The 26,250-nt window shown below is 42.3% G+C and overlaps 1 protein-coding gene across 4 annotated transcripts in view; it reads left to right on the top strand.

The window, feature by feature from the left end:
* MED30 (mediator complex subunit 30) overlaps nucleotides 1-25,522 on the top strand; it is a 64,354-nt gene extending 38,832 nt beyond the window's left edge. The window contains exons 4-6 of one of the 4 annotated variants that reach the window (XM_082364444.1): nucleotides 276-475; nucleotides 2,074-2,185; nucleotides 3,540-6,513. In XM_082364444.1, coding sequence (XP_082220570.1) covers nucleotides 276-475; nucleotides 2,074-2,167 — 294 coding nt within the window. In that variant the 3' untranslated portion in view covers nucleotides 2,168-2,185; nucleotides 3,540-6,513. Of the gene's footprint in view, nucleotides 1-275; nucleotides 6,514-14,189 lie in introns of those variants that run through there. The other 3 variants (XM_082364442.1, XM_082364445.1, XM_082364446.1) reach the window with 3 other exon arrangements.
* The last annotated feature ends 728 nt before the right edge of the window (nucleotides 25,523-26,250 follow it).

Here is a 26,250-nt window from a genome sequence, read left to right as displayed (position 1 = left end):
GAGTTGTTGAAGGGGTAAGCAATTTGCCCAAGTTCACAGGGTGAGATGGGGCAGAACCTTACCTCTCCTTCGGCCGCAGGTCAGGTTCCAGGACCAGGACGTAAGCAAGCGAGAAGCTGCACACTCCGGTCAGGAGATGGGTGAAGCACACTGGCGCTCAGTGGGATGATGTGAGGCTGAGTCCCGGCCTGGTTGTCCATCTCCCTACCCCTCTCCCAGCCAGGGAGTTCATCCCTTTATCTCTAGGTAATGGCTCAGTTTTTTCTGGGTTTCAGGTCCATCTCCCCAGTTCCAGAAGAAAACGTCTCTCTCTGCAGTCCCTGGTGTCACCTGAAAACCAAAATAAGGATTCTTCACTCTCACCAATGCCATCCAGCACTGTAAAACGTACTGCCAGCAAGACATACTGCAGCTTGTCATGGCCAAGACGACACGGCGGCTCCCCAAAGATGGAGCGTTTTCTGACTTTCCTCCTGTGAGTCAGTGCTCTTTTTATCTGCCTCAGATGCACCCCATTAGCTGATATTGTATCAACCTGTTCATCCATTTCCCTAAACCTTCCATTGTTCTCTTGGTCTCCACCTCCCACTCCATCTTTACATCTTCCCAACCTTTATGGTGGCCCATAAGGGCCTCATTCGTACAAAAGCAGGTTTTCCTGATGCACGTATTTATATTGAAGTGTTAACTGCAGTAGTGCTTATGATCAAGGATAAGTTATCCCCATGATAAGATGGTAAAGCACTTCAGGACATAGTTCATGTTTATGTTCTGTACATTGTGGGTATTGTCCCCCTCAGGATTTTCTGTGGCTCTTCTTCACTCTATTCTCTTTCCATCCTCCCCCACCTTCCTCCCCTTTCACGCCTCCCCTCCCCTTGCCCCTTCCTCCACCCACTTTCCTTCTGGGCCAGGGGTTGTAAGAAGGTGTGTTTATTAGCCTTTGTATCATCTGTAAAGTACTAGCATTGACTCCGCCTACATTCCACTCACCATCATGCCGCCATATTATTTGCCAAAATCAAGTGTGTCTACAGCCTATTCTTGGGATACAATAACAATAATGACAGGATGAAGATTAATGATGGTAATAAGGGAAAAGAAGAAACAAACAACAAGAGAGAAATCTTAAAAGAAGAAGAAAAGAAAAAAGGGAAGGAAGGAATTAAAGAAAGAAAAATAACCAAACTATAAGCTGATATCACTAATAATATGAATAACTGGCATTAAGGAACTCTTTTTATCACACACTACTCTGTGTGTGTGTGTGTGTGTGTGTGTGTGTGTATTTACACTGAGCTCTTACAAGTACTCTATTATTTTCCCTTATTTTATGCATGGGGAAATCTAGGTACATGCAAGCCCAACCAGTAAATACAGAGCCAGGGTTCAGTGCCAAGGTCTAAATATGGGCAGTTCGATTCCAGAGTCTGGGCTCTGTAGACCCAGTGCCTGTGTTTCAGGACTGAGAATGATGATAGTATAAGAGTCCAGGTATCAGGACTGTACATGTTGGTGGCTCTGAGATTCAAAGGTCCAAAGGTGTCATAATACGAAGTGTTTCTCCACATCAAGGCCACAGTATTGGGAGGATTCTGAACCGTTAAAAGCAAAGCTATTCCTAATCAACAATCCAGAGACCACGGTTTTACAAGTAGAGCAACAAGAAGGAAAAGGCCAGAGCAAAGCTTGTGTTAACCTCCCAAGATCATTATATCAATAGTTTGCTACATACCTGCCTATTTTAGGAGGAGGCTCAAGCCAATTTGTTTTCTTTTGAAAATCACTTAATAAGCTTTGGAGGTTGTTTCATCAAAACTGCTGTCTTAACTGTTGTATTTCAGTCACTTATTACTCACCTGTGGATTATCCACTTTGTGGGCCATTTCTGGGAAGTTTTTAATACTGGTGTGACTTTCCCAGGCCAACCACTGGGCTCCTGCCTCCTTTATCTATTGCCCTACCATCGACACTAGTTAATTTTTATATGACTTTTTCAGACATTAGTCAAACAAACCCCTGCTTATTTTGCATTTTTTATGTACAATTTCTCCTCCTTTTCTATCCCCACAGCAGAGAGGGGTTGATGGACAGCTATCCTATCGTGCTTGAAAGCAGACCTCTATTGTGTAGGAATTATGTTCACTTAAAATTTGAAGGAATGTAAACACACCTCTCCTACAAGGTACCCTCCTCTTTATTGTCTCCTTTTCTGCACTAATGAACTGTTCCTTTTGGAATGTTTAGGAACCAAACATTCTGGCCTTCATCTTGGATGAAATGATACTATTAAAACATAAATGAGAAGTGAGACTTTTTCTCTCAGAAAACAAGTCAAGCTTCCCCTCCATCAAAGTCCTGCCTGCTCTGCTTCCTGCATCTGTCTGATCTTATCTCCTGCATTTTCCTTCTTGCTCTCTCTGCTCTGACTACCCCAGCCCCTGTCCACATCCCTCACGTGTCTGCCTCAGGGCTTTTGCACTTGCCTTTCCATCTCCTGGAATTCTCTTTCCCCAGATACCTGCTTGCTCATTCCCATCATTCTCTGATCAAAGATCATCCATCAGAAAGCCCTTCCCTGCCAGCCCAATTTATGACAGCTATCTCCAAACATTTCCTATGTCTTACCCTGCTTACTTTTTCTCTACACCATAGCCTGGTATTTTATTATGTATTTCTTTACTTGTTTGTTGTCTGTCTTCTCTAGAATATAAGACCCATGAGCTTTGTCCACATTGAAACAAAAGAAAACAACAACGAAACACTATCATTTCCTTAGCACCTAGAACTCCACTTGGCATGTAGCAGTATTTGTTGCATGAATGAATGCTGAGCTATGGTAGGGGAGGGGCACATGCATTTGTGGGAAAGACACCAAATCTCCAGAAATATATATTAGAAGTTTCTGGATCCAGCCCTTTTCCAAGGATGCAAACTGTTTAATTGCACATAAGAGGTTTTTTTCACCTCTTCAGCACACCAGTTCTGCAGCTCCTGATATTAAGAGTCCTGATTTCCCCTTCTATTCTTCAGCTGCCATCTTTTTCCAGAGGGACTGTTCCCATTTATCCTTGACAAAAGAAGACTTTTGCTGAATGCACTGTGGTTCTCACAAGCTAAGTGACTGCCTGGGGCATCGCCCCTGAAGATCAGGAACCAGTTCCCACTTTCTACCTCCCAACATGCCTGGGCCAATCTCCCTCACTTGGGGCTTCTCCCTTGGGCTCCCTGTGCATTGAACAGGATACTGGCAATTCAGACTAGTCCAGAATGGATACAAAAGCAATATATTTAGCGTCTCATTGCAACCACAGTGCCAACTTAAGAATTTAATTTACTCTCTTAAGTTTGGAATCTAATGTGAGCATTTGAGCAGTACTTGGGACACAGAGCTACAACTTTTTTACATCTCTCTCTCTGCTTTAATTCTGCTTTGCACCACAGTTGCCTACGTTATAGTCGAGTTTGGGAGCAGGCTTTGGAGTCTGACAGTACTGTGTGCAAATTTCAATTCTGACAATACTATTTGCATTCCACAGAAACTACTATGAACCCCTCCCAGGAAGGGGATAAATCAACATTTATTGATCAGTTACCTGGTTCTGGGTCAAGCACCTTTGACTCCTCACAATTCTAAGAGGTAGGTAGCATACTTGACCAAGTTTTACATGTGTAACGAAATCACCTGCTCTACCTTTGTTTAAAGGAGCCAGACCATGTCCCACTTGTATCACTGTCAAGCCTCAAAACTGGCTACAAACTGAGGAAGAGTGGGCCTTCCATCCTGCAACCTTTTTTTCATAGGAGGACACTGTGGAATGAAGGACAAAGGCTTTCTGAGGGTCTCCTACCTTCTTGGGGGGCATGTCCTTAGGAAAAGTTGATCTAACCTGACCCCTCAATGTTCTCAACTGTTCAAGAAGGCTTTGGACCAAAGTCGCCAAAATATTCATAAATGAATAAATTAGTAACACTTATTCTCCTACATTCAATGGTTCTGTAATCAACAGCCAACTTGCCATGGGTTCAGTTTCTGTAACCTCTCTAGGCTTCGTTTGCAGGGCTCTGTTGACCCATTTCCTCCAACACAGAAGTCCTCATTCAAAGCTGTGACACTTCACTTCAATCAGATAATATCCAGTCATCTGGTCACCCAACTGCCTCCTTAGATAAAGTGTAATTTCATCTCTCACGTTCTTGCTGATCTTTTGAATACTACCACAACTACTATGACTAAAGACGGCTAACACTCTTTGGGTCACACATCCTTCTAATCATCTTCCACTTAATTAATAACTCCTTTAATCCTCACAACAACCCCATGAAGCAGTGACTATTATTAATACCCAGCAGACGAAGGAGAAGGAATCGTCATCCCGAATCATTCGAGCTCTTCTCTTGCTGAAGTTTCTCAGCAAGCTTTGGCTGCTGGCCTCGGCATCTGTGAGGGCCTTTGAAATGAGCAAGGGAAGGGGTGGGGGGAGGAGGGGCTGCCCAGGTTCACAGGGAAAATATGCGGGAAGGCCTCTTCCTAGGTTCCCTGCAAAAAGAGGCTGCCCAGCTGCTGCTCAGGGCTCATACATCCTGTCGGCACTGACAGAGCCAGCGGCTGTTTCTCCCTGGCCCTGTGTAAATATAAATCTGCCGCAGAACACTGCCGGCCTCCTTTCTGCTACACTGGAATCTTCTCTCCCTGGTGAGATGCCTTAAAGACTCTGAAATGTCCTTCTGTTCTGGAATGGCAACAAAAGAGGCTGTTGCTTCGATTTTCTTGTTCTCCTTTTCCCCAAACACTCTGGGGGAACTGGATGCATCGGCCCACCTGGAGGTGGGGACGGGGATGCCTCGAGTAGACATTAGGACGTGCTGGAGATACTGATGGCAGAGGCGGTAGCTTTCCAGACGTCAACAAAGGTGAGAAGATGCACCGAGAGGGAGCTGTTCTCAGCCTTGCTCTTTAACCAGCTCTGTCAGCTTATCACTTGCGGATGAATTTTCAGGCTCAGGTGACAGAAAAGGGGCTGGCTGTCGCCATCCATTCACAGAGCCCTGGGGACCTAGCCTTAAGCGAGCTTTGCCTAATGAGGCTTCAAGACAACCTACCCTTTATGCTTACTTCCTCAGGACAGTACAGGTTGCTACTTTCCTGCCAGTGAAGGCAACTCTCACAGTTACATTATTTTTGCAAAAAGAAGGGCCAGAAATTTTTCGACAGTGATGTAAATTTCACCTTTAGCTCTGTTCAAGGGGATTGATTTTTCTTTCTTTAACAAATGTTTTCAGTGGTTTGGAAGTTTCTTAATCTCAGCAGTTTCCAAGTCAAGCTGAGAAGAGTTCACATGTTTGGTCACTGCACTCAACGATTGTAAATATGCACCCTGCTTAATAAAGCCGTGGGCCTGCTCCTCACAAGTGGCACAGATGTCAAACTTGGGCGAAGAAAGTCTTTTCCTGCTAACTCACACTGCGGTGCCAGAGCTGCTTTATCTTATCTCCTGAGAAATCAAGGAACAGCAGCAACTCCTAGCTCTTTAGATCTAAGTACCTCTTCTTTTGATCTTCCCTAGATTCTTGCTAGAGGATGATATCTACTAAACTTCAGTGTACCAGAGGAGGCTGCTATTTAAAGGAATTCTCACAAACACTTCAAAAAAACAAAGGAATTCTCCCTAATGCCAAAAAATCTCTTCATAATTTATCTGCTTTGTTAGTTTGGATTTAGTTCAATGAATCTTTGACATTCATAGGGATATAATCAGAGATCTTCAAGAATTTCCAAATGCAAAAAGGTCATTATAACATATTCTTTGCTTCCTGCCCCAATAAAATTCAGCAAAGTATGACTGAACAGTGACATCTTCAGATGCTTGTTTTTTAAAAATACAGCATATTCCACTTTTTAATTTATCCTGGACTTCTTTGCTGTGGATAAGAACCAGTCATCAGTTGCATAGATCTATTCAATACCTTTTTAAAAACTTTTATCCATGCTCTTTATTTTTAATGAACTTTGATTTTTATCAAAGCAATACATAAACACCGTTAAAAGCCAAATAGTAAAAAAGGGCTTATAAGAGAAAGTATCTATTCTGTTTCCCAAGAGCAACTACTTTTGACTCGATTAGCTGTTTTTTCTAGAATATACCTCCTTAATTTCATAACGCACAGATTTTATTTTTTCATGTTATCAATTTGAGGCACTGACTACTTATATTCCAGCAGATAAAGGTTAGCACCCTTCCTCACAGACACTAACACACAAAGTCTCACTCATACGCCTGTCCTTTAAAAATATTTCTATCCACATATTTTGGTTAAGTCAGACTGTGTGTTTATATTTTATGACTATGTGAATATTGTTCTCTGCTCAGGAAATTTTCCTTTCTTTTTATTTTTCCTGGAGTTTATGTTGTCTTTTTTTTTTTTACTTGATTAATTTTCTTATGTGCCAATCAGTACCTCTTCCCTACAGCTCTGACAGATTACTCTACCACCCCTTCCCCAACACACACACACACACACACACATACACACACACACACAATTCTCCACGTTGTCAAATGCATCTGATAATCTATCAGCTCCAACTCTTTCCTGGAGCCCTCATCTTCCTGCCCAAATCTGAGCAGTTGCCTTCTAGGCCAGGTCTCTCACTGTTCTGGGACTTCTCTTCATCTCATTTTATACTCAATGGCCTGTTTCTTGGTTTCATGTCTTGAGCTTTCTTGGTTTACTACCTTGTTTAGCAAGAGCACATCTTCCAGTACTTTTCTAAGTAATAGGGCCTAGGAGGTAAGATTTTTGAGTCCTTGCATATCTGAAAACATTTTTAATGCTACTCTCTCACTTGATCAAGACCTGGGAGGATGGGACTTCCCTGGCGGTCCAGGGGTTAAGACTTCACCTTCCAATGCAGGGGGTGTGGGTTCAATCCCTGGTTGGGGAGCTAAGATCCCACATGCCTCGCGGCCAAAAAATCAAAACATAAAACAGAAGCAATACTGTAACAAATTCAATAGACTTTAAAAATGGTCCACATCAAAAAAAAAAAAAAAAAAAAGACATCTTTTAAAAAAAAAGACCTGGGAGGATTTGGAATTTGAAGGTGAAGACAAGCTTCCTTGGAATGTTTGGAATGTCCCTTTGTTGTCTTCTGAGCCCACTTCATTCTGATTTTAGGATCTTCTCTGTATATCTGGTATCTGAAATTTTATCATACTGTATTTGGTGTGGGTTTTCTTTTATTCACTGTGTTGGGCATTGCCCATGAGCCATTTCAATCTGGAAACTGATGTTACTCAGTTCTGGGCAATTTTTTTGTATTACTTCTTCATTTACTCGCTTTTCTTCTGGAATTTCTATGTGTTGAATTTTTTAAATGTAATATTGGATTTCTAATTTTCTTATATTTTTTTCTTGAATTTTCTTCTCATTGTCCTTTTATTCTGTCTTCTAGGCTATTTTCTCAACTTTATTTTCAAAACTTTGAATTGAATTTTTACTTTTAGAAATCATTTTTTTTTTAATTGATTGTTCCTGTTCCCAGGGCAGGGAGGCAATATATCCTTGTATCTCCCTGAGGTAAATGTGTGTGTGTATTTGTGTGTATTTTCTTCAGCATTTCTTTTTCCACTCATGATGTGGCATCACTCTCATCCCAGTTCCTTTCTTCTGTTTGTTATTTTGGCCTCAGTCTTTCATGTTGAAGATTTTCCTCAAATGTTAGGCAATATTTGGAGGAGGCACTAAAATTTCAATTTTGTGTAAGTAGGTGGGGCTTGTTGACTGGCAGTCTTTACCACAGGGTGATTGAGCAGTGAATTGAGTGAAAACATTTCAGGGTCTTTGTGTACCAATATCTGTAAGTCTTTTCTCTGTAGCTGTTCAGTTTCTTTACTGGCAAATCCTTGCATCTCTTACTTGGCTGTATGCTTGTCTGTGGAGAGCTAGGACTGGGTCTCTCAGTTCTGCAGGCTTTCACTTAGCTCCTCTGCCCCAATTTCAGCCTCACCTACATTCACTTTTTCTGCTATGCTTGGTTCCACTTTGTGGTTCAGTTCTGTTTTGCTTCGTTCTGTTCCTATGGTTAAGTTTTTCCAAGGAATAAACTTCTGTTTGTGGGTGTGTGTGTGTGTGTGTGTGTGTGTGTGTGTGTGTGTGTGTGTGCACGCGTATGCTGGGGCAGGTGGAGGAGAAAACACCTGGTTTTAAGGACTGGGAAAGAAACCTAGGAATCCAGATGCATAGTAAAACATTTTCTATCAACCCACCTGCTTTCAGTCCTATGCCTCTCTCCTGCTTCCCAGGATACTGGGTGTCTAACTCATGCAGTTAGACATCTGCGGGCGCACACCACATAACTTCCTCTGCTTTGCTCAGTCAGTCACTCCTCCTTAAGCCACTCCCATTTTTCAAAAATCTGTTACCATCTTTTGCCTCCTATTGTCTCTTCTTTTGTTCTCTTGGTTCTTATTAGTTTCCACTTTGTAAATTCCCTCCTCGGTTTCAGTGACATTTAAAACAGGAAAGAAGATACACACTTATATGTAATCTTCCACATTTAACTTTAAGTCCTCTTGACTTTCTCTACGTTGCCATTTTCAATCCAGCAAATGGATACATTTCAGGACTTCTTGTTTCCAACAAAGAAATCAAGTCATGATTCTATCTTAAGAGCTGCTGTTCTTCTATAACAAAACTTTACCGTGATGTGCTTGCTGCTCTGGCAGTTAAGTTCACTCAGCAGGTAATTCAAACTTTGCAGGAAAACATTTAATTGTGTGCTTCAGCAAAAGGGCAGATCATCATCTCAGGAATCTTTCGGGGTTTTGTGAGTGGTGAACACCTCCATGGTGAAGCCCCAGATACAAGTCTACAGGCCCAATTCAGATGTGGAGGAGCACAAACACTATAATACTTGTTTTCTCTAACAAGCGAGACAGCATTTGATGACGTGTGTGAAATACACTGAGCCTCTGACACACCAGTGTGTGTGGAGGCGAGGCAAGCTTGTTAAGGGCTTATAATACATACACACACACACACACACACACACACACACACACACATACACACACACACACAAACACACACATTTGTCCTAGGACCTAATAAGTAAAAGGTACACAGAAATCTGGTTTTGGTTCCCAAAACTTCTGAGAGGGAGGTTCCCTTTAAAAGACAAGGCACTTGGGCTTCCCTGGTGGCGCAGTGCTTGCGAGTCTGCCTGCCAATGCAGGGGACACGGGTTCGAGCCCTGGTCTGAGAAGATCCCACATGCCGCGGAGCAACTAGGCCCGTGCGCCACAATTACTGAGCCTGCGCGTCTGGAGCCTGTGCTCCGCAACAAGAGAGGCCGCGATAGTGAGAGGCCCACGCGCCGCGATGAAGATTGGCCCCCGCTCGCCGCAACTAGAGAAAGCCCTTGCACAAAAACGAAGACCCAACACAGCCATAAATAAACAAATAAATAAATAAAAATTAAATAATGTATTTAAAAAAAGAAAAAAAAAAGGCAAGGCACTTATTATCTACCCTGGGCCTGTCAGTTCTGTCTCTGTGGCTCATAACCTTGCCTCTAGACATCTTTCCTGATTGTTGTTCACCTGGAAGGTGTCCTTGCCAAATGGGACCACATTTGCTTTCTACACCCTTCTTCCTCGGCCAAATCAGGATGCAGCTGCAATCAATAACAGGCTGCTTCCAACTTCTGATGCGGTGCAGGCTTCCAGACGATGGGGCGCTTCAAAAACCAAGTGCCACGAAGAATATTTAGAGCCCCTAGGGGAGGATAAAGCCCTCACACCGCTCTACCATCAGAGCACTCCCACCCCTTCCAGCTCTTTCTCTGGCTGCATTCCAGGACCATGGATACACCTGGAGCCAAGGGCAGCTGGGGAGCGGTGGCAGAGAACTGCAAACAGGAGCCTATGGCTGTCAGTGGGGTGCTCAGAAAAGTCACCTTGACTGCTGCTTCAGAGGATCATATTCCTCTTGCAATGAATCTTGTCTATTTATTCTAATGCATATTCTTCCGTCTTTCAGAAAGGAATTGGGATCATTCTTTTTATTTGTAGTTATCAAAGTGGGAGACAATGGATGGACATGGTCCAGTGTTGAAATTGAGAAGAACTTTCAACTGGACACCAAGAGTTGAGACAGAATCTCCTGGAAGCCAGGAGCTGGGGAAGAAAGACAGGGAGGGACCTTGTCATCCGCTCAAATGGCCAAAATCAGGTGTGTTCTATAGAAAACCATCATAAAATGCTTTACTGATGAGGTGTTTTTCTCTGTCTCCAGTCTTGGTGACAGAGGTCTTTTTTTTTTTTTTTTTTTTTTACAATAGTTTTAGTTGCCAGCCATTTAAATGGGATGATACATTATTTCACCACTGCATTACCAATTCAGACTGGGTCAACAACAGCTTGATGAGGCACCTGAGTTTACATACAGACCACAGCACCCTGAACTCTCTGTGCTTTGAACATGCTGAGGAACCTGCTCCTTTGTTTATCGACATTAGGTGAAGCACCAAGGGCTCCATTTCAAACCATGTTTAGTAGCTCCTGAGACAGACTGGAAATTAACTGGTCAATTAGACATACAGCCTGGATGTACGTCCGATTGACAATGACTACATTTTGATACTATATCTGCTTAGCAGATTATCTACAAATTGCTTTATGCATTGGATGGCTCCAAATTGTTATACGGACATCTGTTTTTCTTGGCCACAAACATGCCATTTACAATGACAATTTTATCATTAACTGAAATCATGGCTTCACCTACCTTATTATTCTGTAAATTTCTAACTTTCTCATAAATATCTGGCACACAGTGTGTGTATGTGAGTGAGAGAGAGAGACAGAGAGAGAGAGAGAGAGATTTCTGGGGGGAAGGATTTCTGATGAAATGTGTCCCATTCGTTCACCCAAAAGAATGTAGTTGTCCTTGCTGTACGTATGTATACTTTGCCTAAATTCCTGTCCTCATCTGCGTGCCTAGGCTCTGACAATTTAAAGCTAATTCAAGAAGTTCTCCTGGTGAAGCTATCATGTGTTTGTGTAACAGTCTTGAGATACCAGAGAAGATCATCAGATAAACCATATTAACAGATAATTCTGGGGCTTCCCTGGTGGCGCAGTGGTTGAGAATCTGCCTGCTAATGCAGGGGACACGGGTTCAAGCCCTGGTCTGGGAAGATCCCACATGCCACGGAGCAAGTAGGCCCGTGAGCCACAACTACTGAGCCTGCGCGTCTAGAGCCTGTGCTCCGCAACAAGAGAGGCCACGATAGTGAGAGGCCCGCGCACCGCGATGAAGAGTGGCCCCCGCTTGCCGCAACTGGAGAAAGCCCTCGCACAGAAAGGAAGACCCAACACAGCCAAAAATAAATAAATAAATAAATAAAAATTTTTTAAAAAATAGATAATTCTGCAAAATATCTGCTCACTACTCCTCAAAACTGTCAAGGTCATCAAAAACAAAGTCTGAGAAGCTGTCAAAGTCTGGAAGAGCCTAAGGAGACATGATAACTAAATAAAATGTGTTATTCTGGATGGGATGCTGAGAAAGAAAAAGGGTATCAGGCAAAAACTCAAGAAATACAAATAAATTATGGAGATTTAGTGAATAATAATACGGCCATATTGGTTCATTAGCTATGAAAAGTGTATCATACTATGTAAATGTATCAAACCAATGTAAGATGTTAACAGCAGGGGAAACTGGGGTCAGGGTATAAAGGAACTCTCCAGTCTTATCCTTGCAACTTTTCTTTAAAAGTATTCTAAAATAAACACTTATTTAAAAACAAATTTTTAAAGAGATCTCATAAAGAGGGATTTCCCAATTCCTTCTGAGAGAGACACTCATCTCTAGGTGAAAACTGTAACTCTCTAATTTAATTTTTGTGCTGTTGTTGAGAGTACACACCTGGCCTTAAATCACTTTGAAGAAGTTAATTGCCCTGAAGCTCTTCCTCCTTATCTGTAGAATGGGAGGAACGATGTCTACCTCACAGACACCTCCAGAGAATCTATGAGACAAGGTTTAAAAATGCTACCACAGTGCCTGCAAATAGAAAGTGTTCACAAAAATGTCACAGGACCCTATGGGGCCTTCCCGGGACAGACCCCTCCCCTATATCCTCTGCTGTAGCTCCTGTCTGAAGTACCCAGGTAACAGCATCTGATGCACATATCCTGGGTTGGTTTACGGATGCTAAAACCACCACTGGTGGAAGAAATTAACTACTTGATGATCATGAGCAATAGCCCCCAGACCTACTGGCGCCTAAGGATAGATAATGTTAACCCCGTGACACGGCCCTGTTACCTCACCATCAACCAGCCAGAGAATTGCGCACGAGCTGATCACGTACCCTGTGACCCCGTTCCCTCACTTGGCCTTTATAAATGCTTTGCTGAAACCCATCAGAGATTGGGGGCTTTTTGAGCACTAGCCATCCTGGACTCCTTGCTTGGCGCCCTGCACTTTCCTTCACCACGTCCCTGTGTCAGTAGATTGGCTGTACTGCATGGGCAAGCGGACCCAAGTTTGGTTCCATAACAGAAACAGTAGCCGTTGTTACAAATAATAATAAAAGAAGGTTGGATTTTCCTATTGTGCAGCCACAAGCTTCCAGTTGAAGATCTTAAAAAATAGCACTCAGTTTTCTTGCCAACAGAGGTTCAGGGTTACAAGAAGCTGTTGGAAGGATGAGCCCATATGTAAACGAGGATGGCAGGAGGGATTCTGTGAAGGGAGGGCAGTTGTTGAAGGCAGACGCCTCTGCTAACTGAAATAGAGGAAATGGCTTAGAAGCTGCGTACAGATTAGTCACAGGTTATTACTTGACTTAAATTCACTGACACATTTCAATGGCAGGTCAGGGTGGTAGAAGCAGAAGGCAAAGGTAAGAAGTGGGTAAATAAAGCCGCCCTTGTCTGTTCTTCCTCAAGCATGTCCCTCTCTGCAATGGTCTACTCACCATGCCATGGCCATCTACATGCTTGTAACTGTGATGGGTCATTGATTTTCACATTCAGTTTGATGCTTGCCTGATGGTTTGTAATTTGGAAATCTATTCTACTCAGAAGGAAGCTACAAATGACTGTCAAACATAACAAATCTTGAACTCTACCCAGAAAACAACAGCCTCTGAAATGGATGACCTGATGGTCAAAGGCATTTTGTCTTCTGTTTCCAAAGCTCCAAGAAACATCAACTCTTTTAAAGGAAGAGTGGATATACCTTTCATTTTCCTAATCCACTGACAAACATAAGTTCTTCTTGAAAACCTCTGTCTGCCTTTTCTAAAAGTCTTAGGAAGGACAAAATTATTTTAATGTATCTATCACAAAATGATTACTCATCTGGGTTAGTACCTCACATCTGATGGCTGGCTTACTGCACATCCAAATGGTCTGCTGTATCAATAACATACAAAAATAAGTTGTTAGAATCAATATTTCAAAGAGTAAGTCAAAGCCAGTGGGCATCTAACAATCCACGGCCCCCCATTTTTCTATCGTTAACTAGTTGAGAGGCTCAGTAATTGGCCACTTCAAGATGATGCTGTCACCTGGGTTCACAAAACCTAGTCAGGAATAGCATCACATTGATTGATCTTTAGTTCAAGTTCATTCTAGTAAAAGCATCCCAGGAATACAAGTGACCTTTACAGATAGGCTAGGAAGAAACTGGTATGTTTCCTAGCTGAGGAAAAAGATACTAAAAATCCACAAAACTGGTGCAAATCAATACTATTCCTTTTGAGTAAATTAGAGGGTGGCCAATTCTATAAGAACACAAGCACAATAGTCATAAAAGACAGAGTCAACTTATCAGTTAGGGTGAGCTAGATGGCTTATAGGTGAGAACCCATTTTTAACCAGCACCCATTGTAACAGAAACCACCATCTCATAAAAAGACTCCCAAGCTCCAAACAGTGTCCAATTATTTCAAGTCATCATCCATTCAAGAAAATTCCATTAAAGGGAAAGAGTCTATGATACTCATCGGGTGTTTTATCAAAAACTATAAAGGGAAAAGAGGAATTGATTTGTAGAAGGGAGATTTTCAAAGACATTTTAGAAACACACCCATTACATGAGGTGAAATACACCTCATGCGGTTGCTGCCTAGAAAGGATGACCCTCTTTTTCCCTTGAACTCTGTCTAGGTCACCTTCTCCTCTTGCTATGGGAAAGGAATCAGATGGGAGGAAAGGAGTAATAACTGCCAGGTTATCCTCAATAAGTACCAGCCTCACAGTTCCCTATAGCCTGGGCACCACAGCTACATTCTCTACCTCTCTGTACCTCCATTTATTCCACCTTAAATGGACATCATAAAGAGTATGTAAATTCTGGTTTGTGGCGAGGATTACCTGTGTTAATGTATGCAAAGCCATTCAGTAAACATTTACTATCATTACTTCCTAAACTGGAGTAGATAACAAGGTTGCCCCATGCAGTTCTAGCCTTATGATGAAGATAGAAAGTATCATTTAGATAGTGAGACACTGGGGACAAGGGAGAGCTGTCCTCCAAAATATCAGCTTTGCTGGATGGCAGCAGGAGTCATTCAAGATTAACCTGGCTAGATAGCCTATCCCAATGCCCTGAACAAAGCAACGGACTCAGGGATACACACTCCATCTAAGTTCCTCCAGTGAAGTGCCAACCAGCAAGGTCAGAGGCTTCACCCGTCTTGCCCACTGCTGTGTCTCCTACCACTTATTTGAGGAATGTTAAATGAATCTTGGGACTGAGGAAGAAAGAAGCACTCCCCTTCCATTGGGGTTGCTAAACTGGAATATAAGTATTGAGCTACTGGTGGCCATTTTCTTGCCATGAAGGGAGAACCTGCTTGAAAATAAATCCAAACCAGAGGACAAAAGAGCCATATGAAAACGTTGTTGAAGCCATATTAGCACCTGGATACAGCTGTGCCTGAAGGAAACTTACTCTTTGTACTTTTTAGTTACAAGTGACAATAAAATCAATCTCTTTCTCTCTCTATTGCTCTTGTTATGATTGTTCTTTTAAAATCAGTTTGAGTAGAGTTTCTGAACTTGAAACTCAGAGTCCTAACTTTTACTGTCTCTGTGCTTGGGTCCACTCAAACACTGTGGATTAGATTGAACTGAGAAGCTAAGCAGAGTTCATAATCACAGTGGAGATGGGATAGGTGGTAGAAGAGGCGGGTGAGGTCTTTAGAGCCCTGCTTCAGCTAGAGTCACAAATGTCTACTTCCTCTGGTCTCAACAGGAGCCACAAAGAGAGGGAAGCTCACTCCCTACAGCTTCCGTCACAGAGTCCTTGTGGCCAGGATACCTTCTAGACAGTCAAATCCTACTCCCAATTTTTACAGAGAAAGAAGGACCCCAAGTAACCTTGCCCAACTTTACCTGGCCAGACAGTCTTTGCACCGCACAATTTTTATTCTAATCCCTGCAAGGTGGCCATATTTGGAAACACATAGGTCTGTTTCAAAATAACACCTTGTTGAAAACCTTTATTATTTTTTGTTTGTTTCTTAAGCTGAGGTGCTGCTTTAGAACTGGCCTCAGTCCCTTCCACTTTAGTGGGAGGAAAACCTCTCAGTGGAATTGCTAAAGCTAAGGACAACATCTTGCTTGCATTTTAATTCCTGTTTGGCAGAGTACCAGGAAGCAAGCAAGAGCCTCCTTTAATCAATTCCTGCAGTGGCCAAGCCAGACATATTTCATCTTCTGATTGGGCCCTTAGGGCTGAATTTACAAAGAATGCACCCTAAGCCATTAAGCCAATAAATGAACCTATTTTCAAAAGGACCATTTAAGTAGTTAGTTAAGTTACTCATAGGGAATTGAAAGGTGTGAAATCACTAGTTTAGGAATGGAGGAGCTGCAGACCAGAGCTCATCTGGCATTCGTAGTGAGCTGTCACAGCTCCAGCAGCCTCTCAGAACAGTCACCCTGAACAGTCGCAACTAGAGACACAAAAAGATGCCCATAAGGCATCTGTCTCAATAGCAATGTATCTAAGTAGACGCTGAAGCTGAAGATCCTAGAGCTGTCATCACATGGAATTTCAATGGAAAGTGAGTGGTAGTTAATTTCTGCAAGAAAGATGAGAATTAAAAGGTTTGGTTCCACCCTGCTAATGTAAAAACAGATTACAGTCTTCTATTCTTCATGAGAAAATCTTTCTGACCTTACGCTTATTATAATTAAATCCCTATTAATTATGATTCAATTAATAAACTGAACCCGATGTCCTGTCTCCTCTCTTGCATTGTTAGGAAAGTCAGGATCTCTTCACTTGGCTTTCTCTTGGCTCACATTTCAAATCTGCCTCCTAAGGATCTTGGGTGCCTGGAGTTTTCTTTCATGGATGTCCCCTTCCCCTATACAAGAGTCGTGTTTAATGTTCATATTTCTCATGCAGAAATCATTCACATTAATTTATACTTCTCACCAGTATTCTCCAAAATGTATTCCATAGAAACTAGTCTTACAGATGCCCTGAAAAAAAAGAGTGGGGATTCCATGGTCAAGTAACTTTGAGAAACATTACATGCTACATTCTCCCCTCCATGCCTGGCATAGCATGCTAATGACTCAGAGAAGTTTAGCAGAAAAAAAAAACAAAAACCCTGTTTAACTGAGTCTCACCCAGTATTTCAAAAATCAACTCTGTCAATAGATACTTTCCTTCATGGACCTTTATTAAGAGTCCACAAAGATCACAGTCTGGAGACCCAGGTTTGGTTGGATCTAGTTTCAGAGACAGATGCTAAAGCTTCCTTTATGCCCAGAGCTGAGGAAAAACAATTTAAAAGTGTATTAATGGTATGTCAGCATTTGTGCTTCAGGCAAGACTACTTTGGTTTCATTAAGACCTTCAACTTGATTCAGAGGTGTGTCAGGATTGAAAATGACTGGCTTTCGTGGTTTCCTGGCCTGAAGCATAAGACCTTGGCCGAGACATTTGTAAATGTGTATTTTGATTTACTAGAAAACACAGTTTTAGAAAATAGTGCTGGCAATACAAATAATAATGCAGTTCATAAAAGTTCTTATCATTGATTTCATAGTTCCTCTAGGCAGGGTCTGTGGTGGACTTCTTGGGAAGCCGAAGTCTAACCGTGCTCCCCACCTTCCAGCTCAGCCAGCGTCCCCATCCTTATCCTCCGCAGTCACCAGTCTGTGGTTTGGGTTCTGAGGGAGAAGCAAGGAGGCAACAGGCAAAAGATGGGAGGGCAAGAAAAGGAAGGCACTGAAGGAGAAGTGAGAACAATGCAGGAGTAGGTAGATGGGATTAAAGTGACAGGAAATTAAATTAAACAATTAATCAGTTAATTAATTAATTATGCCAAGTAATACCTCACAGGGGGAAGAACTACATTTGGCTCCTTACAGTATTTTTGATGCTAAAAACTTAAGGTCTTTTCATAAATGTTATATACATACATACATATATATATATACACATATATAATTTATTTTATTTTAAAATATCTTTTATGTCTAAAAGATGCCTGTCCCATTTGGGTGTGAATGTTAGTGTCCTCATCTGGTCACTGAGATCACAAAGCTTACTCAGTGAGTCAACAGTCCAAGGTTACAAAGGGAGCCACCAGAAAGGGTGAGTCTCCCAAGTCCTCCTTCTGACCCAATATGCTAAAATTCTATTGTTACATGCAAAATAAAGTTACACATATGGCTTTAAAGTGCATTCTTATTTATGAGTGTGTGAAATATTTGATGTGTATCTGTTTCCAATACGCCCTCCCTTTCTCCTGCTTCTCATTCTCCACCCCACACTCTTAAGCGATTATGTGTTTCTGAAAGAAATAACAGGTGCGTATCTGTACAATACCTTCAATGTCTGAGGGCATTTTATATAACAGCAAAAACCATCATACAGAGCAGAGGAAATTCAATCTACTACTTGTTGTTCTGTCTACAAATGTCGAACAACCGAACACCTGGCTTGACTGATTTTCTAGACTGTGCTGATTAAGAGGATTGGCGGTTTCTATGTAATCAACGAACCACCTAGTTCTTCTCTTGCCTAAATGTAGCTTTGTGTTCAGCAACAAACTCTATTTTCATGGATTAGGACGTCCATGTTTGAAAATACTCCCCACTCAGAATATGTTACTCCATCGTGGCAAGAGGCGTCTGTGTGTTTGGTAAACGGATTTTGGGGCTTGAGAGTCTCCGCACAACATCGTGGAAAAGACAAAGCTCAAACAGATGTGGCCTCTGCGTTAAGAACTGTAGAAAGAAGATCCTGACGCGCAACTATCTTGAACAAGCAAACGATCATCAGAGGGCTTCGTGGAGACGTGGCATTTGACTTGAGCCTAGATGTGCGCAAAGGATTTGAATCGGGTGAGAGGAAGGGAGCAGTGTAAGCAAAACCAGAGAAGAGGCAACACCATGGTCTGTTTGGCTGAAACGTGCGGCAGATAAGACACTGTGTTTAGAAAGTTAGGTTGGGGCCGGCTCGAGGAGTCTTGGCTGTTTGGCTCTGGAGGCTGAACCTCGTGAGGTGCCCATGGAGGATTTCAATTTCTCACACGTCTCTGAGGGGCATGGAGGAGAGTGGCTAAGAGCGGGGGGCTCAAACCCCAGTGCCACTGCTTGCGGGGATGATTCCTTAACCTCTCCAAGTCTAAGTTGTTTCATCCGAAAAACTAAGGAAAACAATAGTCCCTTGCCCCTAGGGCTGATGTGAGAATTAGGTGAGTTTATTCATTATGCACAAATACTTATTGAGCACCTATAGTATATGCCAGACACTCTTCCAAGTGCTGGTGATACCACTGTGACAAAGAGAGACAAAGCCCCTCAGGGACTTACATTCTAATGGGGGAAAACAGACAGTACACCAGATAAATTAAGCATGTAAATCATGTTAAGTGCTATGAAAAAAATCAATCAATCAAGAAAGGAAGATTTGAGTAACAGATTGGTAAAATGTCCAGAGAAGACTTCATTGAGAAGATCACTTTTGAGTACAGACCAGAAGGAAGTAGGTCTGTAGCCAGAGATATCTGTTGTCAAAACATTCTAGGTGGAGGGGAGGGAGCACATGCAAAGGTCCTGAGGCAAAAGTGTGCCTGAGATGTCTGAGGAAAGATGAGGGGGTCCAGTATGTCCAGAGCAGAGTGAGGGATGAGTTCATGCAGGTTACAGTAGGGTAGGTAGGAGCCTGGGTGGGAGAACCATGTAGGGCCTTTGAAGTTCATAAGAAGGACTCTGGCTTTTATTCTAAGTGATATGGAAAGCTTTTGAAAAGTTTCATAAGCAGGTGACACAATCTCATGACTTAAAGGATCCTTTGGCTGCTGGATAATGCATATAAAGTGGTTAGACAGGTCTTGGATAGGGGATGGCCTCAATAAATGTTAGCTTTATTCTTATTATTTTTCGTAGTTCTGGTGTTATAGGGTCTAGGGAATACCAGGATCCACAGGACAAATCCTTTTCTCGGCCCTATTTTATGAGAAGGGCTGGCATGACTGACAAATGGGTTGCCCACATCAATAACAGAATCCGACAGACCTGGCTTCTGGGCACGCCCTCCTTGGTGATGGTAGTCCCTGGATTTGCAGGGCGAGGTGATCATACATGTAAATATCAGGCTATTGTCAAGCTGCCATGTGCAGACCCAGTTAAAGTGTGTAGGTGGGAATTGGCCAGGAAAACACTTTTCTAGAAGTGCCAGAAGCTCTTGGATGCTACACTGGGTTACTCCCAAGCCAGCTGATGGCAGCCTGCCATCACCAAGTAACCATCACCAAGCAGCCATCAACAGCTGAAAGCCCAAGAGTTACCTAGGGGTTGGGAGGGGGCAGCCTCTAGGATATGCTGGGAGCCTATTTTTCCTCCCTGTTCTCAGAAACTAATGATTGTATAATGAGTTAATAATAATAACAACTTTAAGGTACGTCCTGTCCACCAAGACAGTCACTTCCATACATAGCCAAGTGTGTAAACTGGAAGTGAAAATTGGTAAAACTTTTCTGAAAGGTAATTTGGGTAATAGGTATCAAAAGTCTTCACAAAATTCATACCCCTTTACCCACTGATTGCAAGTCTGGACAGAAATGTAGTGAAGTGATCTACGCATGTAAAAAGTAACCTAAAATATCTACTCTGGTTCTCCATCACTTAAAACAAAAGGGCTAGATTTTGTGTTTTTCAAGACGGTTTCAAATGCTTATTCATCATGAATATAACATTCAGTGTAGTCAAGTAGCCAATGAGTGGTATGAACAGGAAAGAGATGTGGCTCTGGGATGGGGTCACCAGAGAAGCCATCATGGGCAGGGAGGATCTGAGCTGGGGCCTGCAGATAAGTGCCCAGCCGCTAAATCACCAGCTGTCCTCTCACTTGCTTGCAAGGCTCCTGGCCTGCCTTTTCCAGGCGAGCCCCACATCTTTCTTTTCCTCTCGTTCCATAATTAGAGTTGCTGGGTCATATTTGGGAAACCAGGTTTAGGGAATGAAAGCCTTTTTCCTATATGAGTACTTTCCAAAATGCATCCTACACAATGTCAACAGATGTTAAAGGATACAATAGATGCTACTGGAAAGAATTCACAGTCAATTACTTGGGGTCATGTGGTTGAAGTTATACAAGCATCTTGGCTGCAGAGCAGCTCAGAACTTTTATTATGCACCAAGAAACTCCAAGAATGAGGCATCGTGAGCCTCCCGTGTTCCAGACGCATTTGACTACAGAGTTCTTTCCTGGCACCCATTAACATTCTGCAAACCACGTGTCCTGAGGAATGCAATGTTAGAAACGTCTAGATTAGCCAGAATATTGGACCTTGCCAAAGTAGAAAAAAACCTCTCCAGACCATCCTTTGTTACTATGATTTCAGGAATTGGTGCCCTTTCATCAGCTCTGGTCAGAGAGGATTCATTGGTCAATGAAGAACCCAAACTTACAAAAAACTGTGATGGTACAAGGAACCAACAGATATGAAGAGCCCTCACACTCGAGATCTTAAACCCTGTCTATAAACAACACATGTGCCAGTTGCCAGAAGACTTACATATTTAGATGACAAGACTTCCGTGCTGTCAGTCAAGAGAAGCCTGGAGAATTCTCAAGAGAGTTTTTAAAAAAATACCCAGGCAGATGGGCACCTGGAACAAAATCCCACATTCTATTCTCACCCTGAACGTTGTCTTGAGGCAAAGGGCCACATATCTAAGAGGACTGCAGGGTTCACCTTGTATTGTCAACAGTAAATATGTCAATCACAATGAGAAAGTACCTGACAAACTGTGATTCACATTTGCATCAAATCCAAAATAGCTGCCTACAGCTTGCCTTTGGATTAGTGTCAGTCTCAGGGACCACAAGGAGAAGCATCTCCCAATCACGTAGTCACTTTCCCTTGATTTAACATCTTGGGGATAGTGCATTTGGCAGTCATGACATTGGAAACTCGAGCCTCGGGTTCGGCTTCCCATATCAGGGCATCACATGGCAGGACACTCCACCCAAGGAAAATGACAAGACAAAATGAGAATAGTGTAAGCCAGCCCAGCCAGCCCCTTCCCCAACTATGAACAAGCAAAGCTGCACAGACAGGCCCTGCCTACTGGCACACTACCAGATTTCTGCAGAGTTAGTACCCATAAGCCTTGCTGACTACCCAAGGCCAACTGAGAGGATCTGAATTTGCAGCTAGAGCGACAGCAGTCTTTCAAGTAAAACTTAAACTTCCATAAGAAGGTAAGCCCAGTCGACACTGTCAGGTACACAATAAGCTCTCAACACGTTGTTAGTCATTATCACAACTCAGTGGAGAATGTATATTTTTTTTCCTATTTGGAAGACTGTAAAGTCAGGACACCTGATACTTTCTCCAAAACAGAAATTCTATTTCTGAGCCAAGAGTCAAATTGAGGATTTTTCTTTCCAAATATTTTCTCTGCTTCTCTGCTTCTCCCTCTTCCCCCAAGTACAATCTTCACAAACAGATATGATTCTCATGGATTTATGAATATGGCCAAACTCATCAAAATATATACATTAAAAATGTGAAGTTTTTTGCATATCAATAAAAAATAAAATAAAATAAAATAAAATTTGACTCATCTCTCATACAAAAATGATTCTCTGTGGACGAAACAACTATGCTGGCATATTCCTTTTTCTGTCCAAAATGCATTTATAAACCATATGAAGTAGATAAGAAAGGGGTTATACATATGGAAAGTTTCATGCTATTGCTGCATTTGGCCTTCCTGGTCCTTTGATTCCTGTCAACCTTTTACAAAGAGTCATTTCAAGGACTTTCATAAGCATCTCCGATGAAGTATTTGCTTCAGTAGGGTTTTCTTGGGGGTCCTTTTCCAGAAAGCTGGTTCATTCCATCCCAATGAAAAAGTCCATCCCATTAAGATAAAGGGATACAGTAAACAGAAGTCATCCATGGCCAGAGGGGCTTGGTCATCCAGGGTGGGATCTGGCAGCGAAGCCTTGTCCCTGGGGCAAGTGGAGACTGAAGAGACAGCCTCTGTGCCAAGGAGGACCCCAGAGAAGGCTGGAAAATAAATGCTGTGTCATGGGGATCGAGTCCAGCATCACAAAGAGAACCAGAAGAAAATGAGGAGGCACATGGAATCCAAAACAGGAAGACAAAGCTAAGTCATATAAGGTAATACACGGTGAGTGCAGTGGCTGGAGAGTTGGAAGGCTCGGGGAGGCCAATGCTGAAGAAGAAAGAAAGAGCACAGGCAAAAGGAGAGTGCAAATCTGTCTCAGGACAGATTATGAGAGCAAAACCTGTGTACTGGCTAGATCCGGGTGGAAGTGGGAAGTATTCTGTAACACTTCTCCACAATGTGGAGAAAAGAGAAAAGCCACTCAAGATCAAGAGGTCACAGAAACTGGGCTGAGACCCTGACCTAGAAAGGAGAGACTGGCCGCCCAAATCAGGATTACACTCAGGTCCTAAGCTTGCAACCAGTCATAATGCTTGACTTAACTATTTAGTAAGACGGGTAATGTTTAATTTATAGCATACAATCCATTATTCACAAAGAAATAACTCTTATTTGAGAGTAGGTTTTCAGTTCCTTTTGGGAATTTCCAGTTCAAGAGACTGAAATAGGGCAAATGAGCTTGGGCTCTGCCCACTTGTGGAGGCTGGAACATGGTCCACAATGAGGCCACCTGAGGCCTCTCTGCACTTCTTAGCCAGATGGCTTCGAAAAGTCACTTTTATCTCTTAGGTCCCTGTGTTTTGAAATCTGAAATGCATAAACAATCATTAATCAAATAAGATAATGTATGTGAGTGCTTTGGAAATATCTAATGAAGTAGAACCACATAAAGACTGTAGTGAGACTTTGCTGGGGAACTTTAAATTCTTATCCATTGTATGGATTAAACTGTGTCCCCTGCTCAAATTCATACGTTGAAGGCCCAACCCTGAAGATGACTGTGTTTGGAGATGGGGCTGTTAGGAGGTAAATAAAGTTAAATGCTGTCATAAGAGCAGGGTCCTAATCCAAAGGGATTGGTGGCCTTATAAAAAGAGAAAGACAGTGATCTTTTTCTCTCCCTCTTCTTACAAGAAGGAGAACATATACATGCATTGAGGAAAAGCCATGGGAGGGCAGAGCAAGAAGTAACCCAAGAAGAGAGTCCTTATCAGAACCCAGACATGCTGGTACCCTGATCTTGGGCTTTCAGCCTCAGGAACTGTGAGAAAATAAATGTCTGTTGTTTAAGCCCCCCAGTCTATGGTATTTTATGTCAGCCTGAGCTAAGACATCCATGTATGTTAATACCATTATCCATGCTTCTATTTATATTTTTCCAGTTGAGATAGGGCATTCAGAAATGAAAGCTGGCAGAAACATGAGAATGAAACTACCCTTGTCATAAAAATCCTCGGTGGGAACAAAACTGGATTTTTGAGACGTGAGAAAGAAGATGAAATGCATAGAAAAAATTTTTTTTAAAGAAAAGGTCTCCAGTGACACAGTGACCCCTGGATAGAACTCAGTGTAAGACTTCTAAGATGCAAAGTGAGGCTGGAAAGAAGGCAAGTGCCATCAGGAAGAAACTGTGTGTAAAGCTATAGAGTTTAGTGAACAACCTCTTTTATATCAGTGCCAATTCAAGAAAAATTAAAATTCATATGCTTTATATTTTCTCATTCAAAATAAAAATAACTCTTTAGAGACTCATGTTAAAAAACTATATTCCTAAATCTAAGACTATTTTACTGAGTATAAAATTATAAGTGAAAATATTGGTCAGCGTGTTTAACTCATTCTTTGAGAAATAGGCCAAGAGGTCTGAAACTACAGAAAATTTCTTATAATGATAGTCTGCATTTTTCTTTTCTTAATTCTCCCCTAAAATTATAGGTTACCTTCATCTCCACATATACAATAGCATGAGACAACTACTGTTTTCATGGACCATTTTTGCTAGGAAAGATTCTGGGGAGCACTTATTATTATAATTATTATTATTATTATTATTATTTACTGAGGTAAAACATATATAACATATAATTAACCATTTTAAAGTGTATGATTTGACAATAAATACTGGAGAGGGTGTGGAGAAAAGGGAACCCTCCTTCACTGTCAGTGGGAATGTAAATTGATACAGCCACTATGGAGAACAGTATGAAGGTTCCTTAAAAAACTAAAAATAGAACTACCATATGACCCAGCAATCCCACTACTGGGCATATATCCTGAGAAAACCATAATTCAAAAAGAGTCATGGGGCTTCCCTGGTGGCGCAGTGGTTGAGAATCCGCCTGCCAATGCAGGGGACACGGGTTCGAGCCCTGCTCTGGGAAGATCCCACATGCCGCGGAGCAACTAGGCCCGTGAGCCACAACTACTGAGCCTGCGCGTCTGGAGCCTGTGCTCCGCAACAAGAGAGGCCGTGACAGTGAAAGGCCTGCGCACTGCGATGAAGAGTGGCCCCCGCTCGCCGCAACTAGAGAAAGCCCTCGCACAGAAACGAAGACCCAATACAGCAAAAATAAACAAATAAACTTGAAAAAAAAAAAAAAAAAAAGAGTCATGTACCACAATGTTCATTGCAGCTCTATTTACAATAGCCAGGACATGGAAGCAACCTAAGTGTCCATCAACAGATGAATGGATAAAGAAGATTTATGGCACATATATACAATGGAATATTACTCAGCCATAAAAAGAAACGAAATTGAGTTATTTGTAGTGAGGTGGATGGACCTAGAGTCTGTCATACAGAGTGAAGTAAGTCAGAAAGAGAAAAACAAATATCGTATGCTAACACATATACATGGAATCTAAAAAAAAAAATGGTTCTGATGAACCTAGGGGCAGGACAGGAATAAAGACACAGATGTAGAGAATGGACTTGAGGACACAGGGAGGGGGAAGGGTAAGCTGGGACAAAGTGAGGAAGTGGCATGGACATATATACACTACCAAATGTAAAATAGATAGCAAGTGGGAAGCAGCCGCATAGCACAGGGAGATCAGCTCGGTGCTTTGTGACCTCCTAGAGGGGTGGGATAGGGAGGGTGGGAGGGAGGGAGACACAAGAGGGAGGGGATATGGGGATATACATATACGTATAGCTGATTCACTTTGTTATACAGCAGCAACTAACACAAAAATGTAAAGCAATTATACTCCAATAAAGATGTTAAAAAAAAATAAAGTGTATGATTTGATAAATAAATTTTTTAAAAATTATAAGGGCTTCCCTGGTGGCACAGTGGTTAAGAATCCACCTGCCAATGCAGGGGACACGGGTTTGATCCCTGGTCCAAGAAGATTCCACGTACCACGGAGCAACTAAGCCCGTGCACCACAACTACTGAGCCTGCGCTCTAGAGCCCACGAGCCACAGCTACTTAGGGCTCAGGGGAATCCTCCTTCCCCCGAGCCTCTGGGGCAAACACCAATCAGCTTTTTTTAATTAAGACCATTTTTTGGAGCAGTTTTAGGCTCACAGCAAAACTGCGGGAAAGGTATAGCAATTTCCCATCTATCCCCTGCTCCCACAGGTGCTTAGCTTCCTCCACTATCAACATCCCCCACCAGAGGGGTACCTTTGTTACAAGGTGAACCTACATGGACACATCATAATCACCCAGAGTCCACAGTTTACAGGTCACTCTTGGTGTCACACATTCTATGGATCTGGACAAATATAATGACATGGATCCACCACTATGGCATCATACAGAGTATC

The sequence above is a fragment of the Balaenoptera borealis genome (genome assembly GCF_965194805.1).
Source record: "Balaenoptera borealis genome assembly, chromosome: 17".
Classification (NCBI taxonomy): Eukaryota; Metazoa; Chordata; class Mammalia; order Artiodactyla; family Balaenopteridae; genus Balaenoptera; species Balaenoptera borealis.
Note: the sequence above shows the minus strand (reverse complement) of the source record. Positions and strands in the feature narration are given on the sequence as shown.